The sequence below is a fragment of the Balaenoptera physalus genome, assembly GCF_965194825.1.
Source record: "Balaenoptera physalus genome assembly, chromosome: 1".
NCBI classification, from domain to species: domain Eukaryota; kingdom Metazoa; phylum Chordata; class Mammalia; order Artiodactyla; family Balaenopteridae; genus Balaenoptera; species Balaenoptera physalus.
The window spans coordinates 81,791,010-81,814,733 of record NC_138882.1 but is presented as its reverse complement, the minus strand read 5'-3'; the positions used below and the strand labels follow the sequence as shown (position 1 = coordinate 81,814,733).

The window sequence follows — 23,724 nt, the reverse complement described above, 5'->3', positions numbered from 1 at the left end:
TATTATTGTAATCCTCATTTTATGAAAGAAGAAACTGAGGCACAGGGAGGAAAGTGATTTTCTAGAGTTGATCAAGAAGTCTGTGTCACAAACTTATTTTATGAAATAGAAACAGACTCACAGACATAGAAAACAAATTTATGGTTACCAAAGGGGAAAGGGGGTGGGGGAGGGATAAATTTGGCATTTGGGATTAACAGATACAAACTACTATATATAGAATGGATAAACAACAAGGTCCTACTGTATAGCACAGGGGATTATATTCAAAATCTTGTAATAAACCATAATGGAAAAGAATCCGAAAAAGAATCTATCTCTCTCTCTGTCTCTATCTCTATCTCTATCACTGTCTCTGTCTATATCTATATCTATATATCTATATCTGAATCACTTGGCTGTACAACAGAAACTAACACAACATTGTAAATCAACTATACTTCAATTAAAAAAAAATCTGTGTCAGAGCTGGGCCTCACATCCATTTCTGCACTTAACTCCCTGTCTCCTTGTAGGGAATTTATGTTCTCCATCAGACTGAGAGCTCCCCAAGGGCAGGGACTGATGTGGCAGGGGCTTCAGGACAAGGTTGTGTATCTGGGTCAGATGTTGTGTGTCTGGGTCAGACGTTGCCTGATCTGTTTCTCTATCCCAAAGCCACGTATTGCTCCCCTCCTGTGCTTCTCTGGTAGGGGTATTAGGGTTTGGGTAACAATGAACTATATCCTGAGTCCCCCTGAGGCCCAGGTTAGGTAGGGACATAACTGAGAGGGACTGACGTGGCAAGTCACAGTGTGGCAGGCACTGAGGCAGTTGGGGACGCTGCACGGAACACTAGGCTGGGAATGAAGACACCCCTATCCTGTCTTGTGCTTGCCATGGTTCTCTGATAAGTCCAAGTGTTCCCTCTGTGTCTCACTTTCCCCCACTATGACCTGCTGGGACTGGACTGGGTCCTGATGTTCTGTGGAGCAATGATCTAGCATTGTCCCCTCTTTAGGGAAGTCAAGGATGAGAGAAGAGAGGACCTGGCCACTGGCTACTCCTGGGCATCCTGACAGCAGCTCTACTTGCTTCTCCTCTGCTCACCATTTTAGCCCAGTAGTTCTCAACGGGTGGGACCAGGAGTATCGGCATCACTTGGAAACTTGTTAGAAGTGCAAGTTCTCAGGTCTGCCTTAGACCCATTGAATCACAAACTCCGGGAGCGGGCCCAGCAAACTTTATCTTACCAAGCCCTTCAGGCGTTCCCGACGCGAGCTCCGTTTGAGGACCATTGCTTCTGGGAAGTCCCTGAGGTGTCCTCTCCTCCTCCTGCTAGTCCTGTCTCCTGCTCTTCCCCCCGGTGAAATCATTCCAGCTGTGACCATAGCACCAATTCGCAACTAAGGGCAAATAGCCATATGAGATGCTCTCCCAGGGACATCTCATCAGCAGAGGTATCAAAGCCTTTACGCAAAGAGGTGATATTAATGGCAGGATCTCAGGCAGGTAGGAGGGAGAGAGACTTCAGGAAGGAGGGAGGAGGAAACGGGCCTTTCCGGATGCTTCTCAGATTCTTGGGTTTGCCCTATATCCAGGCCCTGCTAGTGTGCCCTACTTTTATTTCCTTGGGGCTTATATAGATGACAGGGTCTACCAGACACCTGGTCATTTACACTTTTGCCTCTTCCGCTTTGCCATCTCTCCTCCTTGGGTGGTAGCAAGGATCTGATGAGGCTGTGGACGTATGAGTGGGGTATGTTTCCCATCAGTGGTTTCCTCCCTTTGCCCCTCAGCTCTCAGCATGTTGTGGGCACCCAGGCACAGCAACCATATTGTCCAAAGCAAGGACTGGACCCAGAACTTGATGGGAAGCAGAATACTCTGGACTTCCCAGGACTCACTGTCTCTGAGCACATATCAGTTGACCCTAATTTGATTCCCTTAGACCCACCTTAGGGTGTCTCAGGAAGCTTATCTCTTCATAGGCAGGGTCATGGCTGTTGGCCACACCAGACTGAAGGTTAGCAGATTCCACTGTGAGAAGGACCTGGGGAGTAGCTGCTGAGCCTGGCACCACTGGCAGGAGAGTGGACCCACCTGTATATAGCAGATGCTAATGAGAATGGATGGAACTCGTGGTGACCCCCCATCAGCCCTTGGGTGAGAGCAGCCATGGCTCTCTGGTTCATAGCATCAGGTCCCAGACCCCTGTCCTGTCCCTGCCTTCCTCCACCCTTCCTTTCTGGGCATGCATACAGCTCCCAACCCCAGCATTGCTCTACCCCAGGCTTCTACCAGGAATGATTCACAAGAGAGGTCAGTGAGCCTCTATCTGACCATTGCCCTGCCACCTTCCCTGGGGTCTCCATCTACTCCTTTCCCCCAGATCCACCCCCATCCCAGGGCTCCCCTCAGGGTCTACCCAGCACCTGCCTCTCCCAGTCTGCATCTTCTTTCTCATCCAGATCCACACTCCAGCCACTAGGCTCACCGTCAGAACCATGAGAAGGATGCCTCTCCAAAGCCATTTGCTCGGAAGAGAACCTGGAGTCAAAGGCAAGTGTCAGATCTGCCTCAGTCAGGCCTGTTGGGTAGGCAATTGGGAGGAGGTGGGGCCACCCTGGCTCAGAGCCTGTATCCCACGTGTACATCCTTGATGCAACCCTGACAGTTTTCCTCCTTTCTAGTCTCTCTACACACTAGCTGCTGTTACTTTAATGTTTCTTCACCAGGCTTTCTGTCCCATTTCTGCACAGGAACCTCAGAGGCTCCCGTTAGCTGCGTGTGCCATTGCTCATCCCCTCAGCCTGCCCCTTTTCTCTTCTCAGACTCCCAGAAGAAAAATACATTCTAAGAGGAAGAAGGGATAAAAAACTCTGGGGTCACCAGACCTCAGGGTATGTCCTTTTCTCTGTTTGGGATGTCTTTTCCACTATGCCACAAGAAAACTCCTATTCATCCTTCAAGGCCCATCTCAAGTGTTCCCTTATCTGTGATGCCTTTCTCAACTCGGGCAGCAGTTACTTAACTTTTTTCTTCCTTCCATCCTTTCTCCCTCCCTCCCTCCCTCCCTTCCTTCTTTCTTTCATACCCAAACCATGTATTTTGTATTTGCTCCAACTTTAGCATTTAACATCTGTTTTTACGTTTAGAAATTTACTCCTCCCCTTCTTTGAGCTATTTTCTGATAATTACTGACATATTATGTGTCATGTACTGTGTTGATAGCTCTATGTAGATTATTTCTGTTCATTATCACAACAGCCCTATGAAGTAGATACAATTATTATCCATATTATGGAAGAGCTACAAAAATTAAGTAAGTTGTCCAGGGTCACACAGCCAGTGTGTGGTGAAGTCCCCACTGCAGTAAGCTCCTTGAGGGCAGGGGCTTATCTTATTTTTCACTGAGCCTTTCCCCTATCACCAGCACCTAGTAGGCACTCAGTGTGAGGGTTTGAATGCTGAGTGAGTGAGGAAATGAGAAGAAAGGGACTGTTCAGACGAGAGCCCCACCTGAGCAAGCAGAGGTCAGGAAGGCATTGGTGGGACGGGGCAGCTGAACTGGTAATTACACCTCTTTTTTAACATCAGTTGTTCCTGCTCTGTAGCACTCAGGATAGTAAGGGATTTGGTACTTTATGACGCCAGGGCCTGGAGTTCTTTCGTAAGGGTTCCCACCCCTGTAACCTACCCAGTACAGTCCCTTTATGAAGCTGAGGTGATGCTCTAGGCTGAAGGGGGAAGGGTGGTAACTGGGTGTAGTGACCGCAGGTTCTCACACTGCTCAGAGGAGGGCTGAACTGTGGTTTATGTACTCAGAGGTGGTAGCCATCCTTTGAATGGGCAAGTCTGGTATGCAGCAAAAAACGGGCATCTATCAGCCTGGACGTGCTATGCACGTCCTGCCCATCCAGGGTTGGGGCCAGAGTCGGGGGCACGGGAGAATTCCAGGGCTGGGGGCAGGGTACCCTGAGTTCCTCAGTCTTTACTCCTCGAATCCTTCTCCTCCCCTGCTTGGATTCTTATGTATAATTCAGCCTCCCAGGGTCCTTGATGCTGGGAAAGGGGGTGCACACAAGCCAGTCCCACATTTATGTTCTGGGTGATGCATTAGTCTCCATATATTGGTCCAACTTCTGGACTTGCAGGTTTGAAGACTACAGTGAGACTATGGCCACTCACTGAGGTGGGGACCTTTTGGCTGCATCACATAAACTGCCTTAAAATGTCCCTCAGTCCCCCCATTTTCCCCAAGTCCTCCCAGTCTTGCTCTCCCCTGGTCTCTGCTGGCCCATTTTCATCACTTTCCTAGCAGATCGCACTCACCCCTCCGTGGACAGACGTCCTCCAGGTGTAAGGTTGCGTTCTTCTCATCCGCGGGGTTGCTGACCACACAGGTGAGGCGGCTGTTGAAGTGGCTGAAGGACAGGCTCAGGCTCAGGTTCCGGGAGCTGCGGGCTGGCCCCAGCGTCCCTCTCTGCTCCAGCTCCCTGGGGAGGCCCTGGCTCAGCCAGGTCACTGTCAGGTTCCCTGTGTTTCCTGGGGTCCCACACTCTAGACTGACGTTGCACCAGCCTGATGTGTTAGATGATGAATGAATCTGGATCTGGGGGTGGGGGATGGGCTCTGGGGTGAGAGGGGACAAAAGAGAAACTGAGCTTCAGGGTTAGAAGCTCATCCAAGTATATCACCTCTCTCACCTATATGATGCATCTGTGTAGGTTTCTAACTATAGGCCTGGGGAAGGAACCTACGCTCCCTGGACTAAGAGGTTCTGATTCCCAGCCCACAGACAGATGGTTGAGTCCCTTCCATGCTCAGTTAAGTCTAGATAACTAAATTATCATGATGTATATGATAATTATATAATTATATGTATACATGATAATATATATGATCACCATATATTATTGTATATATAATAAATAAAACATGTGAGGCATTGAGAATACAGTGTAAAAACATGATAACGTTCTTGTTTTGTTCAAGGAATAAAAGCATACTGATTATCTTTAAATGCTGAAGTAAAAATGTAAGTTTAGTCATCAGTGGGATAAAAGTACAATGTTGTATAATTTCCTAACTACTAGAGAAGTTTGGATCAAAGAAAACTGTATTAATTAAACAAAAGGCAAAAAAAAAAAGAAAAAAATGATAAAAAACATTAAATAGGATGTCTGGAGTAGGTCCATACATGTAAAAAATTAAAATGCATTTGAGTGCGTTATATCCCCCTGTTAAAAAGCCAAGACCCAGATTAGGTAAAACCAGCTGTATGCTATTTACATTACCTAATGAAACAGAAAGATTGAAAAGAAAGAGATGAAAAACAGTAGATGTGGAAAATGTCAACAAAATGATTGCAGGGGTGGCAATAGTCACTACAGACCAAATAAAATTTGAGATAAAAAACATTAAGCAGGTCAAACAGAGATATTTTCGATTACTATGTACCTAACAACATGGTTTGGAAATGTATAAATCAAATTCACTATTACTACCATAGATGAGTTTACTACAGCAGATGGACCTAAAAGGACTAGAGGACAGGATGTAATATAGGTAAATACAGATGTTAATGGCCAGGTGGCCAATCTGGTAGGTCGATCACTATATGCTCAGTCCCACTTCCCTCACTGTCCTTGACTTCATCTCTTGAAGAACCTAGAAAGCTAAATTCTCAATTTCCGTCTTTCTTACAGTTGCATTGGTTCTGACCAGTGACTTAGGGGAAATCTCCTGTGTGAGAGGAAAGGTCTTCACTCCTGAAAAGAGAAAGCCTCAACACAAGAGAGATTTTTTTTCCCCTGTCTTTCTCTTTTTTGCTATTTATGCTAGAATGATGTCTGGAGCAACAGCTATCTTGGACCAAAAGGCAACAAGCATGAGGACAAAAGCCCATGTGCCAAGGATGGCAGAGCAGGAAGATAGAGTGAGCCTCCTTCCCAGGAGACAATGTGGAGCAGATCGATGGCTGCCAGCAAAAGCTATCTCTTGACTTCTGGTGATGTGAGAAAAATAAATCCCCATTTGCTCAAGCCTTTAAAAATCAAGTTTAGGGCTTCCCTGGTGGCGCAGTGGTTGAGAATCTGCCTGCCAATGCAGGGGACACGGGTTCGAGCCCTGGTCTGGGAAGATCCCACATGCCGCGGAGCGACTGGGCCCGTGAGCCACAACTACTGAGCCTGCGCGTCTGGAGCCTGTGCTCCGCAACAAGAGAGGCCGCGATAGTGAGAGGCCCGCGCACCGCGATGAAGAGTGGCCCCCGCTTGCCGCAACTAGAGGAAGCCCTCGCACAGAAGCGAAGACCCAACACAGCCAAAAAATAAATAAATAAATAAATAAATTAAAAAAAAAAATCAAGTTTAATGCTAATTGCTGTCAAACATATCCCTGACTTATGTGCATAGATAACAATAAAAAAGACTTGATCAGCAAAATCAAAGTTGATTAAAAAAAGGCCAATCAAAAGAAAAAAATATTGATGTCTGACCAAAAAATTAAAGCTATAAGTAAATGTCACTAAGAATGAGAATAGGGCATAACTACAGATGAGGAGATATTAAAAATTATAAGAAAACACTATGTACAACTGCATATCAATATATTTGAAAATATAAGTGAAATAATGTGTTTTTATAGGAAAGTGTAAATGATCAAAATCCTATTAAGAAGTGACAGCAAACCTGAATACACCCACAGTCTTAGAAGAAATTAGAAACGTGGCCAAAGATCTGTCCTTACAAAAGTCATGAAGTGTATATGGTTTTAGGGGTGAGTGTTACCAAATGGCCAAAGAAAGAAAATTCCTGTGTTATATACACTGTTCCAGAGTTTAAAAAGGCAAAATATTTCTGAGGTCATTCTGAAAGCATAGTTTAACTTTAATACTCACGTCAGACAAGAATACCGAAACCAAAACAAGACAAAACACACAAATCCATGGGTTAATGTCAGTTACAAACAGAGAATTGAAAATTCCTAAATTAAATATTAGCAAATATAATCACACAATACATCATGATCAAGTTGGGTTTATTATAGGGATGCAAGGATAGTATAATTAGGAAATTTATTAATGTAATTTACACCACTAGCAGATGAAAAGAAAACCATACCTAGCATTTATTGACAGGCATATATTTCCAGGCATAACTCCTAAGGCTTTACATTAACTCATCTAATCCTCATAATAACCCTATAAAGTTACATGAACTAGCTGTGTCAGTAGAGTCATCTAGGGCAGGGGTAAGCAAAGGGTAAAAGATCAGACGGTAAATATGACAGGTGGTCTCTGTCACAACTACGCAACTTTGCCATTATGGGGAGAAAGCAGCCGAATACAACATGTGAAAGAATGGACGTGGCTGTGTTCCAATAAAACTTTATTTATAAAATCAGACATTGGGCTGGATTTACCAGTGGCTGTAGTTTGCCACCCCTTGATCTGGGGCAGTTGTTGAAAATGCAAATTTGTGGGTCCTTTCCAAGACTCATTGAACATTCATCTGGGGAAAATGATATTTTTACATCACTTCTTTAAAAGATCTGATTTAATGAACAGATAACAATTTAAACATAAAACCAAATGGAATGTCTATTACAAAGTGTCATGAAGCACAGACAGGTGTTTAGGAAGTGTATGCTCTTAGGCATTTAAAGTATTCACTCAGCAAGTGGTTTTTATGAATTTTTATTAAGCTCTTTTCAATAGGTAAAGGAATATTAATCAGGCTTGAATAATAAAAATTCCTAGAAATCAGACTTCCCTGGTGGCACAGTGGTTAAGAATCCGCCTGCCAGTGCAGGGGACGCAGGTTCAATCCCTGGTCCAGGAAGATCCTACATGCCGTGGAGCAACTAGGCCCATGTGCCACAACTACTGAACCTGTACTCTAGAGCCTGTGAGCCACAACTATCGAGCCTGCACACGACAACTACCGAAGCCCGTGCACCTAGAGCCCGTGTTCCGCAACAAGAGAAGCCACCAAAATGAGAAGCCCACACACTGCAACAAAGAGTAGCCCCTGCTCGCCACAACTAAAGAAAGCCCACACGCAACAATGAAGACCCAACACAGCCAAAAATAAAGAAATAAAATAAATAAATTTATTTTTAAAAAATCCTAGAAAAATTAGGTGCATTTCTGTAGGTAGCCTTTAAAAATTGCTTAAATCTATTTGGTTAAAGGCATACTTCCTGAATGCCTCCTGGGAGCTGTGTAAAACACTGGGCAGATGCCAAGAAGAGTAGGGTATGGACCCTGCTCTCAAGTGGACAGCAGACCACACGCAAATAACTGTAGTCCAAGGCAGAGAGAAACATTACCCATAAAAGAATTAGGAAAAAGAACTTTCAGACTTCAAAATGGAAATACTCATTCAACAGGGATCAGAAAAGCCTTCATAGGACATGGCAGTTCTGAAAGCCATGAGGTAACAGAGAGAGAGAGGCTGTATTTGAGGAACAGTGTATTTGGCTAGAAACAAGGCTGGAACACTGGTGTCAATTGATGGAGGATCTCTAATGCTGGGATGAGTACTTAGTGCTGCAGGCGATGGGGTGTGAGCAAGTATTGTTGGAAGACTTAATATGGGCACTGGTGGATTATCAGAAAATGGAAAGCAAGACAAAGGGAAACCAGCTAGTAGCACTTGTACTTTTTCTAGCAACTCTTCTTTTGCTCCAACCTTGTGGTTTTGATATGATTTGTTAGTCAAATCACCCTGACCCTGGTTACAGGGGAGGGCACAAGTCCCAGGCGTTGACAATCAGAATATGTTATTTCCCTGGCCAGTGACCCATCTAGGGGTTATCTTGTGACCCAAGCCCAAACAGAAAATGCCCTCCCTAGAATTTTCCATGTGGAGTGAGCCAGGAAACTCCCTTTGCTCTCTGGCTGAGTGGGACCCATAGCTGTACAAGACCATACTCTTAACCACGTGGAGAAGCCCAGGAGAATAAAGCTGACAGGAAAGGGAGAGAGAAACACTGGAAAAAAAGATGAGAGAGTACGTGGTCCCTGACAGATAGAAGAGAGTGCCCTTCAGCTTTCCAATTCCTGTGAGCAAGAGGGCCAGAGGAACTCCTTTATTTCTTTTCCTCCTAGAGACCTATGTACCTTTATCACGAAAACACTCCTTATTGATCTAACTTGAGTAGGCTTTCGTTTCTTGCTGTCAAAAGAGATAGGACGAGACTGTATTGGTAGGATGTTACTCAGAAAGTTATGCCAGGAATTTATCAGCCAAGGAGGAGAGAGAGACAAGTTCAGGAATTAGAAGCTGGAGGCCAGGGAGGCAGCTGATACGTTCTCCATCCTTTACCGACTGGAAACCACAGCTTGGATAGTCAACCCAGCCCCTTCTTAAAAGCTTTCCAGTCTCCTGTGTTAGAGACCCTCACCCCTCCACTGCTGCCACTAGGTGAAGTATGCAGGGAATGTGTGGGATATGGATATTCCCTGGAGAGCCACCGCCGTGTGTCAAGAAGGAAGGGGCCAGGTGGCGAGGTGAAGGGTAGAAAATTTGGAGCATGGCACGTGGAGGAAAGTGTCAGGAAGCAAGGCTGAAGAAGCCGCCGAGGACCTGATCCTGTGCGGAGTTAAACTTCTTTTCCTGAGTGCCATTTATCCTGTGGGGGATGGGAACCGGGAACATTGTTTGGTTTCAAGCAGGTAAATAACAGGAAGAGCGCTACATTTAAAGAAGATCAAGATATCAGCTTCATGCAGGATAATTTGGAAGGGAGAAGAGACCAGAGGCAGGGAAGCCAGTTAGGAGGCTTGCTGTGATAACCCAAGCAGAGGTGATGGAACGGGACAGGGGCTGGGTCTCTTTCTGTATCTCTGACTTGTGTCTAGGACAGAGTTTCATCCTAATCTCTCCAGCTGGACTTCAGATCAACTGGTTTAAAAGCATTTTACCTAACGACTAGTTCTAACATTCAGTCTCCTACTTAGTGTTTTTTCTTCATCCAGTTTTGTTGTTTTGGTCTTGCCAAGTGTTTTGTCACTTAAGAATTTTTAAATCAGTTTTTGAACCAAGCGGCTAAGGATATTTCTGATATAATTGTGTATTTCTAATAATCAACTTTGTAGTATTTTACAATTGAAAGGAGAGTTGTTTTGATATTTGTGGGTGGGCCTCTATACTTTTATACTCCCCAGGGTTGCTGGGGGCTCTCAAGTGATCCCTCTGCTTTACAACTTTTATGGGCTGCCTCTCATGAGATGTGTAGCCCTGGAACCCACCCTGTACCCTGTACCTTCCCTCTGCCAGCTGTGTGTGGGCCCCCAGAGTGGGCAGTGGGATTTGGATGAGGGCCCAGCCCAGGAGGGGAGGAGGGTGGTGGTCAGGCCTTACCATGGTTCTGCTAGGGGTGGATTAACTGGAAGGTGATGAAGCTTAAGCCCCTTTCTCTTCCTGTTATAAATACTTTTAAACAAACAAACGAACAAAAAGAAATTGTAAGAAATTAAGAAATTGTAGCTAGTTTTTCCTAAGACGTAATTTTTAAAATTTAGTTTTCTTTTTAGGGCATCAGAAGAGATGTAAAAACTCCTAAAAAAGAGGTTTTTTTTTTTTTTTTTTAAAGAAAACCTGATTTCTAACTTACTTTAGATAAAGTGGTTGTTGGAATGCCTGCTTGGGGCACGGTCCCATACCTTACCATATAAACAGAGTCTAAAGACTTCCTCCTGGGATTTTCCTGAGTGGAATTTGATTTTCGCTGTATATAGTCCACTCATTTCCAGAGTGAGGTTCCTGATGCTCAGGAAAGCCATCTCTGTTACGTTGAATCTGTGCTTGTGTTTTTCTTCAAGGTCATACCAATCAGGATGAGGGGTATTAGGCCTCCAGGACACCAGCAGCTGTGGTTTCTCGTCGTCCTCCGAATCCCAATTCCACTCAATTTCTCGGATGTTAGGACCCAAAGAGGAGTTCAGTCGCAGCTGGACAGATCCCCCCAAAATCCTTTTCAATGTGCAGGAAGAGCTGGGGTCTTTGATTGTCTGGGAATCTGGTGAAGGAAGAGCTAAGAATGGAGGAAGAAAGAAGCAGAGCAAACATTATGCTGTATCTACTGTCTGCTTTCACATCACACTAATTTTATATTTATAAAAAGAGAATTATCTCCATTTTTACAGACAAGGAAAGAAAGCTGTAGAGGTAACTTGCTTAGGCATTGGTCTTACTTAGAAGTTGGCAGTTTTGATTCAAGCACATGTCTGTCACCCTCCTAGACTCACGCTCTTTCCTTTTCTTGCAGCTTGCACCCAACATGGCCTTTGGTTTAATTCCGGGAAATAGAAACTGAAAATATTGAAGATGATAAATCATAATACAATTTCCCCATTTGTTTGTATATACCAGAAGAAAATCATTTCAGCTTTCCCTGCTGCCACCATTTTTTCACTCAACCCACTGCATTACAGTTTCTGGTCACCACTCCTCTGAAACTGCTCTTGACTGAGTTACTAATAACTCCCTAAAATTAACAAATCCATATGTCACTGGTCAATCATCAGTCCTAGTCTTATGGGACCATCTTGTCACATTTGACATATGACTATTCTCTCTTTCTTGAAACTCTACTTATTTGATACAACTTTTTACTCCTTCCGACCCTCAGCCCACCTTCATTCAATAAATGCTTAATGAGCTAGGCACCATTGAAGTTGCCAGAGATACAGTGGTGAACAAGCAGACCAGGTCTCTGCTTTCATGGAACTTCCATTCTAGTGAGAGAGACTGCTGAAAAAAGCAGGGGAAACAAATGACTTCAGATAATTATAAGTGCTATATAAAAAAAAGGATGTGACACAGCTTTCATATCTGTGGCCTGGCATCTGAACTCCCTTCTCGTATTTATGGCATTTTCTATCTTATGAGGCAAGCCCATATCCCGCTATAGAAGGTGAAAATGCCTGATACTTTCCCAGCCACCTTTGCAGCTGAGACAGCACATAACCTGGGCTCCTCCAATCAGATGCACCTACCCAGACTTCCAAACAGAAGCTAGTGTCATGATGAGAGGAGGACAATAGTATATGTGCTATTGACAATGGCAGTTATGGCAGCAGCCACCTGATTGCCTAAGGCAATGGAGGCAGCAGTTCTGGGGCAAGTCAAGTGTCCAGAGTTAGTGGTGTTGGGATGTAAGCTGTGGTGTCTGTGTCAGGAGTGACAGACCAGCTTCTACTGGACCAGTTCCTGGATGAGTCATCTCAAAGCCTGGTCACCTGGATCCTTCAAAGTTTTGTGGGCCACCTACTCTCCTTTAGTATACATATTTAACTAGTCAGTTGATTTCTGTTGCTTGTAGCCAAGAACTTAGGATAATGTGATAGAATACTGGTGGTTTGATGGAAGTGTGAGGTGTGGGTGGTTCATCAAGAAAGTCCTCAAAGATGGTGTGACAACTAAAGTGAGTCCTGAATGATGACAGGACAGAATGAATTATTCCAGGCAGCAGAAAGAGCATGTGCAAAGTTTCCAGTGCAGAAATGATCTTGGCCTCCATGTGGGACAAAGTGAGAGCTATGGCTGGAGCAGAGTAAGTGAAGAAGAGAACTGAAAACAGATGGCCGAGGCAGGAAAGGATTTGTAGGGTGGGTAGGGGGGTTGGACGGATTCAGAGTGCAACAGGAAGCTGCCAGCTGGTTTTTAGCAGAGTAATATATGTAATTTACATTTTTATTGATCACTGTAGAATAGATACGGTGTGCAGAATGGTTTATAGGAGGGCAAGAGGAGGAAAAGGGATTCCAGTTCAGAGGCTTTTACAATAGGTTAAGTGAGAGAAGGATGGTGGTAGGGGATGGGGAGAAATGGGGAGATTCAGGAAAAATTTGGAGGTAGAACGATAGAGGTTGCTGATGGACTGGATGTCAGAGAGAAGGAAAAGAAGAATCAAAGATGATTTCTAGGTTTTTGGCTTAAGCAACTGGGTAGATGGGGTGACATTTATTGAGCTGTAAATACCATAAAAGCCTGGGGAGGAGAAGGTTTGGGGTGAAGATAAGCATAACACAAGAATTCAGTTTTAGACATGTTAACTTTGGCTTCCAAGAATGGATGTTAAATGGGCCATAGGGAAGGGTCTGAAGTCCAGGGGGAGATGTCAAGGCTGGAAATGTGGCCTTCAGCACAGTAATGCTACTTAACAACCACGGGATTAGCTAAAATCACCTAGGGATTAGGTGATTACAGCTAGGGAAGAAAAGAGGGCATAGCACTGACCACCAGAGGATTCAGGTCCATTGAGAGAGGTGGAGAAGGAGCAGTCAGTTGGGGAAGACCCAGTGAGTGCAGGGTCAGAAAAACTAAAGAAGGAAAGTGGTTCAAGAAGGAGGGGTGGATGACTAGGGCAGCGCTACTGAGAGGTGAGGTGAGACTTCCTTTCATTCTTTTCTTTTTCTCCTTAGTACTCCCAAAATTCTTTTGTGCTTCTCATTCCATTAGTACTCACTTTCTTAATATGTATATTTCTTCACTATTATATTAAAAGATTCAAATGATGCCTGTCTGCTCTTTATTCCCCAATGCTCACCACCACCCCAAGTAGAATGAAAATGCAGAACGTTCACTACCCCACATTCTCTGCTCACTACACAGCCTTATAATATTCTCACACCTCTCCCTGCAACATCCTTCCAACTTGGAGGTTTCACTGACATAGTCAAGTGTTCTATTTCTAGACATTTATTAGATTTTCTCTGAAAATATGACTCTATTGCAAGAATCTTCACCTACCACTTAAATCACAAATTCCCAGTCACATTACCATAATCCACTGCAGTATAATTACAACTGTTGTATGGTTTTTCGCTTACCTCTGCTTATTCTTTATCTTTCCCTGCTGTTACGATTAACTGCCTGTTTGATGGACAACTTTTCTGAGGATTTTCCTTCAATAGGCTCTGTGAGTGATATAGTCTCTGAATCCTTACTTAAATGCTAATGTCTTCTCTTACCATGCTAGTAAGTGGCATTGACGCTGAATAGCATGGATTCTTAACCTTTCCTTTAAGTAACACATAGATGTCTTTTCACCGTCATCAAGCTTCCAGTATTGCAGATAAGAAGTCTGATTATTTTTCATTTCAAAGTATTTTCCCTTTGGAAGCTTTCTAAGTTTTTTTTTGTTGTTGTTGTTTGTTGTATTTCAAAAATTGTACCAGCATACTCTTAGGTGCATGTCTTTTTTTTCATTGAGGTGAAATTCTCCTACGATTAACACTGTAAAGTATACAATTCAGTGGCATTTTGTGTATTCCCAATGTGCAACTGCTACCTCTCTCTAGGTTTAAAACATTTTCATTGTCCCAGAAAAACACCCGGTACCCAGTAAGTTATCATTCTCCCCCATCCCCTGGTAACCACTAATCTACTTTCTATCTGTTCTGGATATATCACATAAAAGGAATCATACAGTATGTAACCTTTTGTGTCTGGCTTCGTGTACTTAACATAATGTTTTCAAGGGTCACCCAAGCTGTAGTATGTACCAGTATTTTGTCCCTTTTTATGGTTGAATATTCCATTGTACATATATACCACAATTTGTTTATCCCTGCATTCATTGATGGACATTTGGGTTGTTTATACCTTTTGGATACTATGAATAATGCTGTAACAAACATCTGTGTACAAGTTTCTGTGTGGACATATGGTTTATTTTCTCTTGCTGTATAGCTAGGAGTGGAATTACTGGGTCATACAGTAATTCTAAGTTTAATTTTTTGAGGAAATGCCTGTTTTCTACAGCTGCTACACCATTCTGCAGTCCCAACAACGCACATGGGGTCCTATTTATCCACATCTTCACTAGTACCTCTTATTTTCCTATTAAAGCCATCCTAGTAGGTGTAAAGTGGTATCTCATTGTGGTTTTGATTTGCATTTCCTTAATGGTCAATGATGTTGAACATCATTTCTTGCACTTGTTGGTCATTTATATATCTTCTTTGGAGAAATATCTATTCAAATCCTTTGCCCATCATTAGTGTATAGGAATGCAAGAGATTTCTGTGCATTAATTTTGTATCCTGCTACTTTACCAAATTCATTGATGAAAAATCTGAAAGAGAAATTAAGGAAACACTCCCATTTACCATTGCAACAAAAAGAATAAAATACCTAGGAATAAACCTACCTAAGGAGACAAAAGACCTGTATGCAGAAAACTATAAGACACTGATGAAAGAAATTAAAGATGATACAAACAGATGGAGAGATATACCATGTTCTTGGATTGGAAGAATCAACATCGTGAAAATGACAATATTACCCAAAGCAATCTATAGATTCAATGCAATCCCTATCAAACTACCAATGGCATTTTTCACAGAACTAGAACAAAAAATTTCACAATTTGTATGGAAATACAAAAGACCTCGAATAGCCAAAGTAATCTTGAGAAGGAAAAATGGAGCTGGAGGAATCATGCTCCCTGACTTCAGACTATACTACAAAGCTACAGTAATCAAGACATTATGGTACTGGCACAGAAACAGAAATATAGGTCAATGGAAAAAGGTAGAAAGCCCAGAGATAAACCCACGCACATATGGACACCTTATCTTTGATAAAGGAGGCAAAAATATACAATGGAGAAAAGACAGTCTCTTCAATAAGTGGTGCTGGGAAAACTGGAGAGCTACATGTAAAAAAATGAAATTAGAACACTCCCTAACACCATACACAAAAATAAACTAAAAATGGATTAAAGACATAAATGTAAGGCCAGACACTATAGAAGTCTTAGAGGAAAACATAGGCAAAACACTCTATGACATAAATCACAGCAAGATCCTTTTTGACCCACCTCCTAGAGAAATGGAAATAAAAACAAAAGTAAACAAATGGGATCTAATGAAACTTCAAAGCTTTTAAACAGCAAAGGAAACCATAAACAAGACGAAAAGACTACCCTCAGAATCGGAGAAAATATTTGCAAATGAAGCAACTGACAAAGGATTAATCTCCAAAATTTACAAGCAGCTCATGCAGCTCAATATCAAAAAAACAAACAACCCAATCCAAAAATGGGCAGAAGGCCTAAATAGACATTTCTCCAGAGAAGATATACAGATTGCCAACAAAGACGTGAAAGGATGCTCAACATCACTAATCATTAGAGAAATGCAAATCAAAACTACAGTGAGGTATCACCTCATACCAGTCAGAATGGCCATCATCAAAAAATCTACAAACAATAAATGCTGGAGAGGGTGTGGAGAAAAGGGAACCCTCTTGCACTGTTGGTGGGAATGTAAATTGATACAGCCACTATGGAGAACAGTATGGAGGTTCCTTAAAAAACTAAACATAGAACTACCATATGACCCAGCAATCCCACTACTGGGCATATATCCTGAGAAAACCATAATTCAAAAAGAGTCATGGACCACAATGTTTATTGCAGCTCTATTTACAATAGCGAGGACATGGAAGCAACCTAAGTGTCCATTGACAGATGAATGGATTAAGAAGATGTGGCACATATATACAATGCAATATCAGTCAGCCATAAGAAGAAACGAAATTGAGTTATCTGTAGTGAGGTGGATGGACCTAGAGTCTTTCATACAGAGTGAAATAAGTCAGAAAGAGTAAAACAAGTACCGTATGCTAACACATACATAGGGAAACTAAAAAAAAAAAAAAGGTTCTGAAGAACCACGGGGCAGGACAGGAATAAAGATGCAGATGTAGAGAATGGACTTGAGGACACGGGGAGGGGGAAGGGTAAGCTGGGACAAAGTGAGAGAGTGGCATTGACATATATACACTACCAAATGTAAAATAGCTAGTGGGAAGCAGCCACTTAGCACAGGGAGATCAGCTCAGTGTTTTGTGTCCACCTAGAGGGGTGGGTTAGGGAGGGTGGGAGGGAGACGCAAGAGGGAAGGGATATGGGGATATATGTATACGTAGAGCTGATTCACTTTGTTATAAAGCAGAAACTAACACACCATTGTAAAGCAATTATACTCCAATAAAGATGTTAAAAAAAAGTAAAAAACCAAACAAAACCAAACAAAACCTTATGTAAAGCAGTGTCTGCTTACAAGTAAATGAATATCTTAATGTACCCATTGTTTTTTAATGCATTCTGTTGGGAATGGAAAAAAAATCATTTTTAAACAATCTTGGGACTTATCTAAACTTTTATTTTTTCCCAGCTAGACCAGTTAAATAAATGATCCAATGTATTTAAAAAAAAATCCTTCTCCCATTTAAAAAAATTGTATTGTTTGTCTTTTTGTTGTTGAGTTGTAAGAGTTCTTTATATATTCTGGATACCAGATCCTTATCAGACATATGATTTTGCCAACATTTTCTCCTATTCTGAAGAATGTCTTTTCATATTTTTAATAATATATTTTGATGCACCAAAGTATTTAATTTTGATGAAGCCCAATTTATTTTTCTTTTGTTGTTCATGCATTTGACGTCAAATCTAAGAATCCTTTGCCAAATCTGAGGTTATGAAGATTTACCCTAATGTTTCTTCTAATAGTTTTATAGTTTCAATGGGTTGTTGACCCATTTTGAGTTCATTTTTGTATATGATATTAGTAGGGGTACAACTTTATTGTTTTGCATGGGTTATCCAGTTATCCCAGTACCGTTTGTTGAAAAGGCTATTCTTTCCCCTCATTGAATGATCTTGACATCCTCACTGAAGATCAATTGGCAATAGATGTTTGGGTTTATTTAGGGACTCTTAATTCTATTCCACTGGTCTATAGATCTATCCTTATGTCAGTAGCATACTGTTTTGATTACTGTAGTTTTGTAGCAAGTTTTCAAATTGGGAAACATGTGTTCTCCATATGAATTTGAAGACTATCTTTTCCATTCCTGAAAAAAATAGGTTATTGGAATTTGGTAGGCGTTACATTGAATCTGTAGATTTATTTGTGGAGTATTGCCATCTTAACAATATTGTCTTATATTCCATGAACATGGGATGTCTTTCATCCATTTAGGTATTCTTTAATTTATGTCAACTCTATTTTGTAGTTTTCAGTGTGCAAGTCTTTCACCTTCTCGACTAAATTTATTTCTACCTATTTTTTTCCAGTGCTATCATAAGTGGAACTGTTTTCCTAATGTCCATTTCAGAGTTTTAATTACTGGTGTATAGAAACAAAATAGAGTTTTGTGTGTTGGTTTTTTTACCCTACAACTGTGTTGAAGTTATTAGCTCTAGTATTTTGTGTGTGTGTGTGTGGATTCTATAGGATTTTCTATGTATAGAATCATGTCATCTGCAAATAGATACAGTTTTACTTCTTCCTTTCCAATTTGAATGCCTTTCATTTCTTTTTCTTGCCCCATTGCTCTGGCTAGGAATTCCTGTACAATGTTGAATAGCACTGGTGAAAGCAAGCAACCTTTTCTTGTTCATGATCTTCAACAGAAAGCTTTCAGTCTTTCACCATTGGATATGATGTTCACTGTGGGTTTTTCATAAATGCCCTTTGTCATGTTAGGGAAGTTCCCTTCTATTCCTATTTTGCTGAGAGTTTTTGTCATGAAAGAGTGTTAAATTTTATCAAATGCTATTTCTGCATCTATTAAGGTGATCATGTATTTTTTTTTCTTCATCCATCTGTATGATGTGTTACACTGGCTGATTTTCTTATGTTAAACCACCATTGCATTCCAGGGATTAATCCCACTTGTAATGGTGTATGTAATCCTTTTAATGTGCTATTGGATTCTATTTGCTAGTATTTTGTTGTGGATTTTGCATGTATATCCATCTTCATTGGTCTATATTTTTTGTGATATCTTTGTCTGGCTTTGGTATCATGGTACTGCTGGCTTCATAGAATGTATTGAATGTAATACAACATAGAGAATGTAATGTACAACAGGGTAACTATAGTTAACCCTACTTTATGGTATATTTAAAAGTTGTTAAGAGAGTAGATCCTAACAGTTCTCATCACAAGGAAAAAAAACATTTTTTGTATCTATATGAGATGACAGATGTTACCTAAATTTATTGTGGTAATCATTTCATAATATATGTAAGTCAAGTCTCTATGTTGTACACCTTAAACTTATACAGTGCTGTATGTCAATTATATCTCAATAAAACTGAAAAAAAAAAGAATGCATTGGGAATTTCCTGGCAGTCCAGTGGGACTCCAGGCTTTCAGTGCCAAGGGCCTGGGTTCAAACCCTGGTTGGGGAACTAAGATCCCACAAGCCATGTGGCATGGCCGAAAACAAAAACAAAAAGAATGTATTGAGAAGTGTTCCCCCCTCTTATTTTATTTTTTGAAAGAGTTTAAGTTGGATTGGTTTAATTTTTCTTTAAATGTTTAGTAAAATTCAGCAGTGAAGCCATCCAGTTCTGAACTTGTCTTTTTGGGGAAGTTTTTGATTACTAATTCAATTCCTTGTTATATGTCTGTTGAGATTTTCTATTTCTTCTTTAGACAATTTTGATAATTTATGTATTTCTAGGAGTTTGTCCTTTTCACATAGATTATTTAATTGGTTAGCATAAATTCTTCATGAGATTCTCTTATAATCTTTGTAATTTTTATAAGGTCAGTAATACCTCAGCTTTAATATTTGACCTTAGTTAACTGCAATCTTCTCACTTTTTTTCTTAGTCAGATTAGGTAGAAGTTTGTCAATTTTGTTGATCTTTTCGAAAACTAACTTGTGGTTTCACTGATTTCACTGATTCTATTATTTTTCTACTTTCTATTTCATTTATTTCTGCACTCATCTTCATTATCTCCTGCCTTCTTCTGGTTTTGGGTTTAGTTTGCTCTTCTTTTTATAGTTCCTTAAGGTATAAATTTAGGTTGTTGATTTGAGATCTTTTTTATTTTTTAATGTAGGCATTTATAACCATAAAGTAATCTCTGAGCAGTACTTTTAATACATTTATACATTTTTGTATGTTTTGTTTCATTTTCATTCATCACAAAATATTTTCTAATTTCTTTTGTGATTTCTTCTTTGGTCCATTGATTGCGTAAGAGTATGTTGTTTAATTTCCATGTAATTACAAAATTTCCAGCTTTCTTTTGGTTACTGATTTCTACCTTCATTCCTTTGTGGTCCAAGAAGATAGTTTCTATAATTCTGAAGTTTTAAAATTTATGGAGAATTGTTTTATGGCCTAACATGGTTTATCTTAGAGAATGACCATGTGTAATTGAGAAAAATGTGCATTCTGCTGTTGCTGGGTAGAGTGTTCTGTATATGTATTTTAGATCTAGTTGGTTTATAGTATTGCCCAAGTTCTCTATGACTTACTGATTTTCTGTTTAGATGTTTTATCTGTTATTGAAAATAATGCATTGGCGTCTTCAATTATTATTGTAGAACTGTCTATTTTTCCCTTCAATTCTGTCAATATTTGTTTCAAAATTGCAGGCTCTGTTGTTTGACATGTGTATTGCATACTTATTATATCTTCTTGATGAATTGACCCTTTATCAGTATAAAATGTCCCACTTTGTCTCATAACATTTTTTTTTTTACTTAAAATCTATTTTTATGATATCAGAATAGTCACCCCAGCTCTCTTTTCATTATGACTTATGTGGATCTTTTTCTAGTCTTTCCCTTTCAACATATTTGTGTCTTTAGGTCTACAGTGAGTCAGGGCAGTTTATTTTTTTTAACTTTATTAAGCTTTTGAATAGCCAGTAAAGTCACAAGGCTCAAAATTTAAAAGGTATAGAATGATAAACTGTGAAAAGACTCTTATGTTTTTTTCCTTTTCCCTGTACCTTTTCAGAGATATTCTACCCATATGCATCCATGTGCATAGAAAACACATATATAATTCCCTTTCTTTTTTACACAAATGATAACATACTATGTAATCTTCTCTGAACAGTGCTTGTTTTCCTCCTTGATGATGTAGGTTAGTAATTATTTCATAACAGCACATAAAGAACTGACTTAGCCTTTTGCATAGTCACATAGAATTCTCCTGAATTATTATTGATCCTCTTTTTTTTTTCTCAACTGATGAACATTTAAGTACCTTCCTCTTTTTTTGGCTTTTAATATATGAGTTATACTATTTTTCCTAATTTGTGACATTTTTTCTAACCATGGGTAGTCATTTTTGCCATGAGGAAATGTTAATTTTCATAAGGTTAAATCTATCAACATTTTCTGCTTACAGAGGTTTTTGATTTTGCCCTTGTCTTTGTGCATGCTTAAGCCTTTCTTATTCTTGGTTATTAAATAAATCATCCCATAATTTTTTTCATTTTGTATTTAAATCTTTTATGTGATGTATTTTTTATCGTGGTAAAAATATACATAACATAAAATTTACTATTTTAGCCATTTTAAGTGTACAGTTCAGTGGCTTAAGTATATTCACAATATTGTGCAACTATCACTTATCTATTTCCAGATGCATTTAAATCTTTGGTCCCTGTGGAATTTATTTTGGTATGAGGTATGTGGTATGAATACAACCTTTTTTTTTCTCTGATGGCTAGCCAGTTGTCTCAAAACAATTTATTGTGTCTTTTCTGGACTTATCATGTCTATTCATGTGCTGATATTCTGCTGTTTTATGATGTGTCTTAATGTCTGGTAGACCTATTCCCTCGATTATGCTTATTTTTTTAGAATGTTTCTGAATGTTCTTGCCTCATAATTTTCCATATAAACAATCTGGATTCAAAAAAAAACTTTGTTGGTAATTTTTTCACTAGGATCACATTTAATTTATAGATTAATTTCAGGATAACTGATTTCTTTACAATTTAATTTTCCTATTAGGTAATATGCTGTATTTTTCTATTTGTTCAGGAATTATTTTATGTTCTTCAATAGCATTTTATATTTTTGTCACATATCTTTGACACATTTCTTGTTATGTTTATACATAGGCATTTTATTTTTCTGATGTCATGTCTTTCTGGTTATTAGTACTATGTAACATGTTCATTTATTTCTTTGTATTAATTTTGTATACAACTCTTTTCCTGAATTCTCCTATTATTTGTAATAATTTTTCTCTGGATTCTTTTGGATTTTTCAAGTAAAAAATTAAATCACCTATAAGTAATGATAATAGAACCCTCCTCTTTGAAATTTTATACCTCATTTCTTTCTCTGGTCTGTTGAAATAAATTTCTAGGCCCAAGACTAAGTCACTCCTGTCTGGATTGCCATGTCAGCAAACCCAAACTTAGATGACTTTTGTGCTCTTGTAAATGTTCCACTTGACCAGAAACTGCAATATCCAGTCAGCCAATCCCCAAACACTAGGCCAATTCTGGGCTCCATACTTATTTTCTTATTCCTCATTCATTTTCTATTTTCCTCTTCCTTATTCCTTATTCTTTATCCTATAAAAGCTTCCTGCCATCCACCCCATTTTACAGTCCTCTGGACCCTTGGAAATGGAGAATGCCCACTTCATGAAGTGTTAAATAAATTTGGTTTGTGTCACCTAAGTTTCCTTTGTTAATCATATTTAACACAGGTCTAACTGTATTAACCAGTATGTTTAAAACACTGTTAAATTGTAGTGGTGAAGGTAAAATCATCTGTACTATAAACATTGGTTATAAGTAATCTATGAAACTACCTGTGCCAATTTCTTTTTAAAGAATAGGTCTTAGACAATTTAACCTATTTTTAAAATCAGGTAATGTGTTATTATTATTTATTATATATATATTTGGTCTTTGTCCACTACTCCTGGGACAGAGCTCCTAAAGCCTTTGCAATTTCCTACATAAGCTCTCCAGTGGCATTATAATATTTAATATTTTTCCCAGTTCCTGAAATAGCTCCAGAGCAATAAATGTGAAATGGGTATCTTTTGTTATTCATAACAAGCCCCTTTGTACCACAGCTGAAATTTATGTTCATAAGATGACTTTGGAAAGCTCCTTAGGATGGGAACTGGTTGTCAGGGGAACCAACCTTGTTGGCAGGTTGGAACTTTCAGTCCCACACTCTGTCATCCTGACAGTGGAGAAGGACTGGCAACTGAGTTTAATCACCAGTGGCCAATGATTTAATCAATTCTGCCTGTGTAATGAAGTCTCCATAAAAATCCAAAAGGATGGGGTTAGGAGAGCTTCTGGGTTGGTGGACACAAGTAGGTGCTCGGAGAGTGGCACACCTGGAGAAGGCGTGCAAACTCTGTCCCCCTCCCTATATACTTGGCGCTATGCATCTTTCCCATCTGGCTGTTCACGGGTTACATTTTTTAAATAATAAACCAGTGATCTACTATAAACTGATCTCCCGTTGTTCTGTGAACTGCTCTAGCAAATTAACCAAACCTGACAAGAAGGTCACGGGAACCTCTGATTTATAGCCAGTCTGTACGAAGCACAGCTAACAACCTGGACTTTTAACTAGTGTCTGAAGTTGGGGGAGAATAAGGGACTGAACCCTTAACCTGTGGGGTCTGACACAAGCTGCAGGTAGATAGTGTTATAATTGTGTTAAATTGTAGGACACACAGCTGGTATCTGGAAAATGAGCAAATTGCTTGGTGTGGGGAAAAGAACTCGTATATCTAGTGTCAGAAGTAGTGTGGTAGTAGTGGGAGAGTAGGCGAGAAACACCAGAGTCTGTTTCCATAGCAGGTAATTTACCTGTTTAGATTTTCTTTCTCTTTTGGACTCAGTATTGGTAAATTATATCTTTCTAGAAAATGATCCATTGCATCTCAGTTTTCAATATATTTGTATAAAGTTAA

General features: G+C 40.0%; 1 protein-coding gene across 3 annotated transcripts in view; it reads right to left on the bottom strand.

The window, feature by feature from the left end:
- LOC309642503 (CD48 antigen-like) overlaps positions 1–23,724 on the bottom strand; it is a 39,566-nt gene that overhangs the window by 4,252 nt on the left and 11,590 nt on the right. The window contains exons 2-6 of one of the 3 annotated variants that reach the window (XM_082424120.1): positions 10,660–11,025; positions 4,315–4,614; positions 2,419–2,529; positions 1,937–2,082; positions 1,233–1,385 (exon numbers count right to left, since the gene is read on the bottom strand). In XM_082424120.1, the coding sequence (XP_082280246.1) occupies positions 1,233–1,385; positions 1,937–2,082; positions 2,419–2,529; positions 4,315–4,614; positions 10,660–11,025 (1,076 nt within the window). Of the gene's footprint in view, positions 1–1,232; positions 1,386–1,936; positions 2,083–2,414; positions 2,570–4,314; positions 4,615–10,659; positions 11,026–23,724 lie in introns of those variants that run through there. The other 2 variants (XM_082424122.1, XM_082424121.1) reach the window with 2 other exon arrangements.